This window comes from Falco peregrinus, chromosome 6, assembly GCF_023634155.1.
Source record: "Falco peregrinus isolate bFalPer1 chromosome 6, bFalPer1.pri, whole genome shotgun sequence".
NCBI lineage: Eukaryota > Metazoa > Chordata > Aves > Falconiformes > Falconidae > Falco > Falco peregrinus.
In genome coordinates, this window is record NC_073726.1 from 76017082 (window position 1) to 76029363 (window position 12282).

Consider the following 12282-nt stretch of genomic DNA (forward strand, 5'->3'; position numbering starts at 1 on the left):
GTGTTACACTCATCCTGCACACTACTGAGTAACAGACACTTCTGGCAATTTAGGTTCTTTCTGTAAGGAACTGTATTTTCATTTTATTACCAAATACATTTTAATGTAAAATATTCTTCAAAATACTCGGCTTTTTGATTAGCTAAATCCCTCGAGTGATTTAGCAACACAAAAAATGCCATTATTCCTCGGTTGTTTACACAGCTCCGGCATTATACAACTTACAACATAGAACCTCCACAGTACTTTTTGTAATGTGTAAGCATACCTCTAACCTAAGAGAAATCCAGATAAGTATGAACAAGAATTACCAAGACCAACACCCTCTGGAGTTTCTTTTGCAGGAAAAAGTAAAACCTATTTTGCTTGTTCCTTTCAATGAGTTTTGTGTGTTTTCTGTTTTTTACGCGTGTTTTGGGTGGTGGTTGTTTTAAGATTTGACATCTTAATAACTGAAAGTGCTGCTCTCCTAGTGCAAGGCAAACACTGTTCCTCTCTCCATAGGTCTCTTCACAAAATCTTCTATAAGCATACATGAGGTCACCTGGCCATGCAACAGAGAGACATAAAGACACACAGGCACATTAAGGTAAACTCAAACTCAAGTCAACACATCTCTGTTTGGAGCATATTAACTGGGGCCTGCACTTTGCTCAAGTAGAACGGCTTCCTACAATCTCAGGGCACTGTATCCTTTCGCTCATGTCTACCTGAGAATGACTACACAGCCATTTTCCAAGTTACCATTTTAAGACTAGATTTAAGCCTTTGTGATTCCTTCAAGTGAGCTTGGTAGCACCTCATTGTATAAACATATAAATGAAGTCATAAGCTACAGAGCTTCAGTGCTGGGAACATAAAAATCTTGAGTAAATTATAGTGTCATTTCTCCTTTTATACAGTCTGTGGTTATTAAATCCAACGATCCACAGGAGATTTCAGACACCACCAGTATTTTTCTTAAATATAAGAGGCAGAGCTTGCCCGCTCATTAAAGACCTTTAAAATATCACAAGTTTTAAAGCTCCAACACAATTTCAGATTTTGAGAAACTGTGACATGTATTTCAAAGAATCCACTACAGCATCTTACAACATTTTACTAGATACAGAAACACACACTGGTATGTTTAAGAAAAAAAAAGGGGAAAAAATAAAACCAGACTCCAAATTTTTGCTGCATTTGCCATAATATTCCAGGACACATTTCTCACTGTGTGAAACTGATCCTAATGATGGGAGCTGAGAAAGCCTGACGCATACATTTCAGAACTACAAGTTTTCCTTCTTGATATCAAAAAGTTAAGTCACATTTAAGAGGTTGAATGCAAAGCCACAAATATTTTTGCCAACTATTTCCAAGTGAATTTGGCAAATACTTTTTCACAGAAAAAAAAAAGCATGCATCCAAACTGTCCAACAAAACATGGCAATTAACACCATACTTCAATTGATCAAAATTGTTAGTTTTTTACTGCAGTTGTTGTTCCCTTCTCACAGCAATTGCCTCTCCAATGCTACTCCAATGTTGACCATTATCTTCGAGGTCTTTTTATTATAAAGCCTTGTTCTATGTTTTTGTGGTAACTGTCCAGAAGTAAACAACTACCCTTATCACCAACAATCTCTCTTCATAAAAAGTGTAAGATGAAAGCGTTTACCTCTATTGTAGGGTCATATTCATCCACAAAGTGATTCTGAATTAGCTGTATTGTCAAGGCACTCTTGCCTACACCACCAGCTCCAACGACAACAAGTTTATATTCTGTCATTTTTTAGCAGACCTGATGACAAAGAAACCAACGTTATGCAGAGTCAGGCTCCGACTAATGAGGATGCTGTTGGTGCGTTTCATTCAGTATCAGGTTCCTTCACTATTACCGGAAAGCAACTCCCTCCCTGAAAGACAAGACAAAAAGCTACGAGGGAATGCTATTTCTCAAACAAAACTATACATAGGAAACATAGCGCGGGCACTAAGCTGAAGGGCGCCGGTTACAAAGACATAAGAAACAGAAGGATATACTCAATCTTGGAAAAGGTCAGAGAGTATTTCTTGGAGGGCAAAGATTTTGCTCTCCACTGCCTTCTCCCAAAGCCCCAGTGACTCCGGGAGACCTCCCGGGTTTTTACGGAAGCCGGGCCACATCGAGCGTCCCTCGGGCTGGGCCACAACCCCGGACAGGCGCCTCCCGCACACGGCCGCGGCGGGACAGGCGCGGGTGCGGGCACGGCTCCACCTGACGGCTTCGCTTCCCCAGGCTGTTCTCGCCGGGCGAGCCCAGCGCGGCCGCCCCAGCTCCGCCGGGCCCCCCCAGCTCCCCCGGGGCGCGGGTGCCGCCGCCCGCCCCGCTCCCCTCAGCCGGCAGCCAGCGGCCCGGCCCGGCCCGCCCGCCCAAACTTTCCGACCCGGCGCCTCGGCCCCGAGCACGGGAGGCTTAAGGATTTAGGAGGAGGTAAAAATAAAAAATAGCGAAAAAAAAAAAAATATATATGAGGAAAAAGGGAGGGGTGGGGGGTTGACTCGGCACAAGCCGGCCGGTGCCAGGCTCCCGGAGGGCGTTGGCCACCTGTCCCGCCGCCCCCTCCCGCGGCCGCCGAGCCACCGCCCGCGCCGCGGGGAAAGACGGCGGAGGGGCAGGCGAAGGAGGCTTCGGAGGATGCCGGTAGAGGGGAAGCGGGGCAGGGCGCAGCCCCGCGGGCGGCAGCGGGACAGGCGACGGGAGGCGGCCCCCGCCCGGCTGCCGGGGTTTCTGCCCCCACCGCGGGGCGAAGCCGGGAGGAAGACGGGTAAAAGGGGGGTGCCCCGCTCCGGGAAGCCGCACCGCTTCTCCCTGCCCCACCTCGAAAGGGAAGGGGGGAAGAAAGCAAAGCGCGGCGGCTCGCCCCGGTTCAGCGGGGTAGGGATAGGGATAGGCGGATACCTGCCCGGCGACTGCAGCGGGCCGCGGGAGCACGCCGGCGCCTCCCTTGCCCGCCCCGCCGCGGCGGTCGCTCCGCGTCCCTTTCCGTCCCGGTCTGAAATGGCGGGGGACGGGGAGGGCTGGGGCTGGAGCTGCCGAGGGAGCCGAGCGCCGAGCGGGTGGATGGATGGGTGGACGGCCGCGATCGATGCGCTCCGCGCTCCCACGCCCCTTGCGGCAGCGGCGGGCCCGCCCTCCCTCTCTCTCTCCTCCTCCTTCTCCTCCTCCCTCTGCCGCCCCGCCGCCCCAACCGCTGCCTGCGGGCGGCTGAGGCGGCGCGGCGGGAGGAGGGGGAGGAGGGGGAGGAGGGGAGGTCGGGACCGCCGCTGCGGGCACCGGGGGACTCGGCGCGGGAGGGAGGGTCTGTGGGGGAAACGTGCGCTCGGGGGCGGTGAGGGGAGAGAGGTACAGCTCCGGCGTTTCCTCGCCATTTCCCCCTCGCTCGGCGCTGAGGGGGACCCGGCTGGCACCGCAGAGCGGGGCGCTGAGGGAGCGGGGCCGCTACGGGCGCCCTGAGGGGAGCAGCGCGCTGGCGGCCCGGCCGCGGCCGGCGTGAGGCAGTGCCTGGCCGAGCGTGAAAAGCATTTTTATCCGTAGCTGGTCACGAAGATGTCAGCAGAGGCCTTATGGAATGGCCGCAAAACTTAGGCGCTTGTTAAAGTTGGTCGGCTTTCAGTCGTTTCCAAATAAAACGTATATGTCTTCATTATTAGCTATGGGGATGCTCTGTATAAAAGTTAATGAACACAAAGTTTTTGTGGAAGCAAGTTAACAATTGTGCATAGAAGCCTGTTTTCTTATTAAAAAGCCAAAAATGTAGTTTCATCTAATTGAAAGATTCAAATGTGTTGATTAATCTACTATAATGTCATTTATACGCCTGTGTTACATCCCAAGGAGCAAGATTTTTTTTGAAATATATCGCCAGGTCTCAGACAAAGGTAATTAACCCTGTTCCTAATGAAGCTTATTCCAAGGGTAACTCCAGCAACGCCAGCTGGCTCACACAAGGGATTAATTTGGCCAGTTTTGCTTTCCCTCTTTAAAGTGGATGGTCAAAAATAAGTGTGTCGTGTCTACACATCTGGTGTGCAAGAGTTTTAAGAGGCTGGAGCTTTGTTCTCTGCAACTGCGTGGGACAACTTCCAGCTTCTTTCATTCTCGGTGTGCATCTAAGGGGCTCTGCTTTTGGGCCATACCCAGCTGAGCATTGAAGGCATTAACCCTCTGGGACTGTTCTGTCTAATTTAGAAAGTGTGTTCCTGTGATTAATTCACATAAGTAAGGCAAAGCCCCTGTGGTGGTGTTCAGCACTACTCCCTGACGCTAAGGTGTTAAGACTCGGGTAGAAAACAAACACATCTTGGAGCTGTTGTGTGAAAAATGGTGTCTTCTCTGGCAAAGACCTCAAAAGATCAGACAAGCTTTTCTTGTATTCTTGAAGCGAGTCGTTTCTGTCACCGAAAGCTGTGACAAAAGTCTCGTGGTCTCTTACGGGAGCTTCTGTAAGGATACTCCTACAGCAGGAGGGTATATACTGTCATGAACTGCGGAGAAAATGAATTTGGAAAACTCTTGATGATCCCCTTTTCTCCTCTCCCAGGGATTTAGGTGTTAGTAACCTGGTCATTTTTTTGTTAAATGTTATTAGATCATTTCCTAACAGCCTCAATAATAATAAAAAAAAGACTCACAAAAACACGTGTGACAGTGTAACATGAAATCATCTTGCAGATCAGAGGTAAAACTGAGTGATTCAGTTTGCTTATTAACTAGGCAATCTCACATGAGCAGATATAAAAACCAAAAGAAAGACGTGCTTTCAAAGAACAAGTAGCCTGGTGGTAAAACCACAAACTTGGGATGTGGGAAACCCACATTCCCATCTGTGGTGTGAAAGAGGCAAAGGAAGGATTTGAATGCAGATGTTTGGTAACCGAGGTAAACGCCCTGATCAGCAATTTTAGGATAGCCGGATCTCACTTTCATATTTTGCCCCCCCTAGGAAAACTATTTGAGTGTTGTGGTTATTCCTAACGCAGTGGGAAAATGCCTGCGTAACAGGAAAACTTGCCCAGTTCTGCACATAATGCTGGTGTTCCACAAACAGCTTTGATGGTTTGTTCTCATCTTACAGGGCTTTATATGGGGAGAAGCTGTTCATCTTTAAACCCACACAGTCACAGCTGGGATCAGAAGAGTATCCAGAGAGCAGCTGCATTTGGTAGAATATTCTCTGTGAAAACTTCGGATCCCGATGACAGCCTGAATCGTTGTATCTCCATACAATCTCAATGAAATGTGCAAACAATCATTTTGCATATCGTTGGGAGGGAAAATGAATTTTTAGGATTCTGGAAAAAGCAGAATGCAAAGCTTGATTTTTTTCTGTCTGTGTGCATTATTTGTTTATAAATGTCTATTATGAAATTGCTGTTTGCTTTATTTAAATTTCATTTAGAAATATCTTCTCAGACTTATTTGTGAAGTGGTTTGAAAACAAGCTGAAATAAAGCCGATCAAAAATATTAAGTGCCAACCCATACACTGCATTGATATGAAAGCTGGTGAAAAGTCAGCACAAGTGATGCAACACCTCCTAGATTTTGCAGAAGTATTGTTCTATGAGTTACCGACTTCATTTCAGTGATTGCTTCTTCAGTGCAATTTGCACAGAGAATTTTGAACACAGGCAAAGATGCACGTCCTCAAATCCCAAAGCACTTCAGTGTGCTAGAGCTAAATACTTTTGTTAAGTTAAAGCATATTCATCAGTTCAAAGGCTTCTTCACATTTGCCTTAAAATACTCCAGTTCCAGTCTTCTGGATCCTCCGATATGGATCTTTGAGGACAAATCACCAGTCACAGCTCCTTACTCTGACAAGATGCTTCCCTTACGATATCAAGGCCAAGTACAATCACATCAGCTACCTATTTAAACTACTCAGATTTGCCCAGTCCTAAATATTACACAATATTTAATTTACACAATTTTTTAAAAAATAAATACACAAAAATTCAGTGACATTTAAGTTTGATATGTATAAGCATTCACCACCCATCAGCTGTTGCAAGGTTGGGGGGAGGAAATGTAAAATACTGCTCCAGCCTCAAGATAAATACGAAGTTTTCCCTGTTAACAGAGAGTGTCAGACAAGCTGAGACAAGAGTTAATTTTCCTGTGGCTTTTCCTGGCATTGAACTCTATGCAAAGCAGATGCAAAGCCAATGTTGAGTTACTACAGGAAGATAAGTGGGTTTGTGCAACGTCAAGATTGCCTGCCACGAATTGGGAATATTAGTAAAGAGAACTTCTCTGCCACACACAGACAGGCCAAGGGTCCCTAGCCAGTATGGCCAGTAGAGATGCATATGTTGCCTGCTAACCACCAATATAGATTCAGCCCTGGCCACGTGTAAGCACACAGTTGTACTTCAGTCGGTTTGGCCAGAGGCCACAATACTGGCATTAGTGGTGGTTTCATGCTTTTAGGCCACCATTATGGCACTTTGCACAGGGACAGACACTACCTGATCAGCCTGCGCCTGTAAAGTGTTTACATGACAAAGTTCTTAAAGACATTTGATCTGGCTGCATGGGTTTATATGGGCTGTGTGTTATGTTTTATGCAGGCACATTGTTTTGCTCTGGTGTAAGATTCCATGTGTCTACCCAGGAGCAGCATTTGAGATATTCCTGTCATTTGGGACATACCAGCCTGCAGTTTTTACCTTTTCGTCTTCTCCTCCCAGGAAAATTAAGACTTCTAAGGAAGTCCTGCCAACTTTGTTACGCTGCCCTATTATTAAGACCACCTACAGAAGATCTTTCTTTTTAAGTCTTATCTGGAGCAGTACAAATGCCCTTACAAATTTTTGTCTGCTGACACAGCAGGATACAATTATATATTCTCCAAGACTTCTAACTCACAGCTAGGTTGTCCACTACCCACTTTAAACAAAAGAATAGCACAAGGTCCTGCAAACCTTCCTTCTTTGTTATATGTAGGCAGTAAGGAAACATGGTTAATGTATTTTTCTGCACTAACATCAGATTTGGCTTGAAAGTGCTAAAATACACCACATTACTGGTATTCGTAAATGGTTTGACTTTTGGTTTAATTCAGCTGTCTCTGACTTTTTGAATATAGTTCTCTGCTAAAAATGGGGTGGGGTGAGAGGAACAGTTCAACTGTGAACTATTCTTTAGGAAACTGGATGCTTTTGCTATCCCACTAATGTCATCTGGCATCAATTAACATAGCATCTCTCTAATTATATTGTCAGCATACAGCCACTAAATTAAAATACAAAGAGAATTGTTAAAATTTCCCAATTTAACTTCGGTATTTCTTTTAAAGCATGATTTTTCAAGTTTTGTGTATATAGGAAATCATCCAAAGCCCACTGAAGTTAATGGGCTTCATTCCTATTAGGCCCAGAAATGTTTCAAAAAATCAGTGGGGTGTCCAAATTGCCTCTCTAAACCGAGCGATCAAAGGCCTTATTTCTGTTATTGGCACCCGCAGCTCAGCACCCAAAACGCACTGAATCTGCAACATTGCAGATCTAACGGGTCTCTCAAGGGACTGAAGACTACCCCCTGGGGAGAAAAGGAGGGCATTAAACACAGTGGGAGTTCACCATCCTGCTGCACCCATGCCTTTAGGGTGCCAGAAAGAAACTCTAGGAAGAAGGACTTAAGTAAGTAGATCTCTCCTATGCGAGACAGCATGGCAGAGCAGTGGCGGGGGGCTCCACGCCACACACCTGCAGTGTGGCTGGGTCAGTCGCAGAAAATGTAGTCCTGAGCCATGCTAGACATCTGCCCCTCAAGTGGAACCTGCGGGAGGTGAACAGAGAATGCCAGCCCCGGCATCACCCACCCCTCGTAAGCAATTCCCACCTCTCTCCTGCGTGTTCTCCTCTGCAAATGGCCCCTCAGCTCTACTTGGTGGGAGAAATCAGGTACCTGAGGAAACACGGCAGTGCTGCATGGCGGCACACCTTGCTACATCCCACGGTTTTTGCATTGTGCTAGGGTCAGCTGCTCCCTGGTGCTCTCCTAATGAATTTCGTGTCTCTCTTTCTTCAACTGTGGAGAGTAACTAGTGCCTTAGCAGAGCTTGTGCTCTCACTGCAGAGCTGAGAGGCCTTGAGCAAAACCTTTGGTTCCAGCTAAATCCACCTTGCTTAAAAGCACCCTGTCCATGGGCAAGAGGAATCTGTGTGTGCAGCTAAGCCAGGCTGAGAGCAACACCAAAGTACAGCACTGGGTTAACTTTGCCTTTTGGCATGACCTAGAGTTCAATCCTGCTCTCAGTGAGCAGCAGTTCCACCACTTGCTTATGCCTGGGTTTACACGTTAGCACTGCCTACCCTTCAGCATCACTAGCCTCCACACATATCCCTTGGTATGATGAAAATCTGAGATCTAGCAGATTTCTAGAGTTTTATTTCTCTGGAGTTTGGTAAAACTATATATCTCCCTGAGATGATCAGAAACACATGGAAAAATATTAAAATTTGCATAAAGAGAAAAAGAATGGAATATTTTCTTTCCAAAACAGCTACTCTTTTGCTGCAGACCTTTCACTTCAGGAAAAAAAAAAGAAAATGTTGTCAGCACTTCAGAAACTGTCTCTTTTTCCACCCCAACAATCTTTTGCCTATTTTGCCTAGACCTGTAAGCTGAGCACATTGCTACAGCTCAGGACAGCGTATGAAGACCTAACATTTTCCAAGAAGTAAAAAGCATTCCAGCAGCAGTAGCAGTTCACATTTTTCTTGGACAGGATGTATTTCCCCAGTTCCCCTGGGAAACAAAGTGGAATCCCAGGGTAGCCCCCTCACAAACCTCTGTGCTTGGGAGTCAGTTATCCTGGGGATAGGAACCAGCCTGGGAGACTCACCCACTGGAGACACTGGACAACTTGCAGATTTAGGGAAGGCTGGGAGCCCCTGATCTCAGTGGTTCACAGATCTCTCAGACAGCAGAACTCAGAACCTGAAAAGCTAGGCACCCAGGCTTGCAGTCCAGGGAACTGCCTGGTGGGTTTGGAGCCCAAGATCCTGGCAAGGCAAAGGACAGGCGAGCAAGAAATTAAAATTGAAATCACCAGTTTCACACAGAAAGTTCTTGTCGGCAAATCCCTGTTTCTCCATCAGGGCCATCATCTGGATGCAGCTGTTAGCCAGCTGAAGCTTGGTCAGCGTGGGGCTGTGTTAACTCCTGCTGGGATGCCCTGAACACAGACGGCAAGGAGCATGCTGGCCTCATCTTAACGTAGCCTCTCCCACAGAAAATGTGGCGCTGCCCCTTCCAGGCAGAAGCATACCTATCTTGCTGCAGTACCTTCATGACCTGTGAATGATTTTCATTCACTGCTGCCCCAAAGGCTAAAACAGGGCTCATAGAATGGTACTTTTAGCCCATCCAAACAGTGCAGGACTGGACTCCCTGTGCCCTGGGACTTCTGCACTCATGCACACCAGTGCCAAAATCTGTGTGGCAGGGCATTTACAAGGTCACTAAATGAAAGTAGTGGGATTTTACATAGGGAGAGGGGCAAGCGTGCACCCACGTTCCCAGTCATGGGGCACCTAAAACACATCTAGTCTGTGACCAGATTACTCTGCAAACCGAAAACCAAGCTTGAATATACCAAATTTTGTGCTTACACCTCTCAATTAAATAGTGCCTTAATTTAGATGGTAAACATTCTGGGACAACCCCTGTGGCCAGGCCCTCCACCAGCATAAAGGAATGTAGTGTATGTGGAGTGATACCAGTATACTCCATTACAGCCAGTACTGGGCTTCCCAAGGCTATAGGTGAAACTGAGTTTTGCAACTCAAATGACAGAGTGGCCAGAGGCAGAGAGGGCCTTGCCACTTCTGTGGTGGGAGACAAGGATGTGGAACTGGGACAAAACCTCTGGTGAGCTGAACTGTCCACTCCTGTTGCTGCCAAGGCATGGGGAGGCATGGGGCAGCGGTTGCTACTGCTGGGTATGGCAAACCCCAAACATTTTATCATCTTCATCCCACATAACTAAGCTCTTCCTCAGCACAGCAGCTTCCACATGCTGCCACAGCCAAGGGCAAAAAAGACAGTGGGGCAACACTGTTCCTGCGTCTTCCCTTACTGTCCTGGTCTGTTCTTGCTCTACATCTAAAGCCAACCCAAATAAATTATATATGTTAATATATGTATTTTATGGCAACCTACAAAACAATTCTGTGATCTCAGTTTAGGCCTTTGGTTGTTACTATGACGCGTGATAATAAATAAATAAACACAGGAAGAAGTAATACATATCTGCAGCAGCAGCAGTTTGGTTACCTGCTTCCCTGCACATATACACACTCCAATGCTAGAATTTAATTTTAAAAAAAGGTCACTGTACTCAAGAATACAGGTCCTACATTGCTGCAGTGAAATTCAGTTTTCATCCCATTTCATTTCAGGAGTTTCCACTTATCATCTTAGACGCTCAGAATTATTCCGGAATGGGTGCATTTACTCCAGACCTGAATTAGAACAAGTTATAGCAAAATTTGTCTCGTGGAGGCTAGTAAGTCCAATAGCAGTGTACAGCCCTAGGAAATGCATCTAGAAGCCCTGCAAGAATGTGAAAATGGCGGGAAGCATTGCTGAGGTGTAACACATACACTCAGAGATGGTTCTAAAAATAAAAGAAACTTCTGTTTAATCACAACAGTGGGACTTTTAGGATCATTTGCTCTTGCAGAGGCAGTTAAATAGATTCTGACATAGAGTACCAAGGAAGGAAATGTACATGTTTATTTTGGAGTGTTTGGATCATTGGATAGAAAGCTTATAGGAAAATGGAAAACATGCAGCAGTAATTTATTTCTAAAGGGAAGGGGGAGAAAAGTCAAGGAAATTCCCTCGCAGTCTGCTTGGAGCCAGGTTTTCAGATGGTGTAAATCTGCAAGCTAGGTTAAAATTATTGGAACCAGCTCATGTCCTGTATCAATAGAAAGCAATACAGCAAAGTTGATTTAAATTAGCTGGTGATTTGAGGCCCTAAGGACAGTCAGCATTACCAGACTCCTGCATCAGGGCAAGACCAGGGATTTGTCCTAGTCCAGCTCTCATCTGCAGCAGAGCTCTGTGGCCAGGTAGCAGACCCTGTCCCTTGTTACGTGGCAATAAAGGTCAGCCTCCTCCTCTCTTTCCACCACGCTGGCCAATCCCTGCCTGACCACATTAAAATAAAATCTGAGCTTTGCAATAATGATTTCCGTTTGCTTATCCTTAGGTTCCAGATCTCAGCAGCTTTGCAAACCAAAAGTGTACTCTTCGCAACCTCCTCAATATGGTTGCATTATCAGCTGCTACGTTTTTTATTACACATCATTGAATTTGATGCATCAAGACTTTTCTGCAGCTTGCCCCTGCTCTCTAAGAATTTCACAAACAAATCACTGACGTGCACTGCAAACTGTCAAAGAGCTGCTGACATACTCTATAGTAGAAAGGCACTGGATAACCTTTTGCACTAGAATGCTATTTTTAAGTACTTTAATAAAGAGCACTATTGTTTTTGAAAATATATGGCTATGGTGAAAGGAGTTAATGGTTTACACATGATGTATCACACCCATGATAAAATTCTTCATTGAAAAGTTTAAAATCCCAAGCAGTAACCACACACACAAAATTGTTACAGATACTCTGTGGGTTGAAGCTCTCCTCTTTGTCTGAGTATTTAGACGTTTCTAAGCATCCTTTGTGAAACAGGGCACAGATATAAAAACCAGGCTTAATGATCCAGCCACTTTTCCACACCATGGGGTCAGAGCCTTGGGCAAAATTTCCCCCATTCAAAGGCAGGAACAGAGGAGAAAAAGGGGTGCTGGATGTGTCTAAACAGCTGCCTCTGAGTGCCCTGAAAAGAAAGGCTACCAAAGCATCTGTTTCTTGGCACAAGGCTGTGGTGTTTCTGCGAAGGGGAATTGACTGTGTGCTGTTTATAACCACCCTTGTGGTAATCAGCAAGTGTCTGTATGCTCTTTAAATAGACACATTACCCTAAGGAAATACCCAAGTCAGCACCTCTGTATCCTGCTCTTAGAGAGGAAACCTGACCTACAAGGCATCAAAATTCGCTGCAGCTTGGTGAAGGGGCAGAAATATTTTAGCTAAGGCCAGACTGCTGCTTGCTTTCCTTGGAGACATAGCTCCATCATGCTTGGTTCAGCTCTCACATATGTCAGTTTTACTCTAGGGTGACTCCAGTTACTTAGAGGAGTTGCTCCATAATTAACACAAGTGGCCATGAGAAAAGAA

At 45.9% G+C, this 12282-nt stretch overlaps 1 protein-coding gene across 8 annotated transcripts in view; it reads right to left on the reverse strand.

The window, feature by feature from the left end:
- KRAS (KRAS proto-oncogene, GTPase) overlaps positions 1 to 3110 on the reverse strand; it is a 27062-nt gene extending 23952 nt beyond the window's left edge. For 3 of the 8 annotated variants that reach the window (XM_055807525.1, XM_055807530.1, XM_055807529.1), the window contains exons 1-2: positions 2924 to 3053; positions 1661 to 1918 (exon numbers count right to left, since the gene is read on the reverse strand). In XM_055807525.1, the coding sequence (XP_055663500.1) occupies positions 1661 to 1771 (111 nt within the window). In that variant the 5' untranslated portion in view covers positions 1772 to 1918; positions 2924 to 3053. Of the gene's footprint in view, positions 1 to 1660; positions 1919 to 2923 lie in introns of all 8 variants that reach the window. The other 5 variants (XM_055807524.1, XM_055807523.1, XM_055807528.1 and 2 more) reach the window with 5 other exon arrangements.
- Positions 3111 to 12282: the final 9172 nt, after the last annotated feature.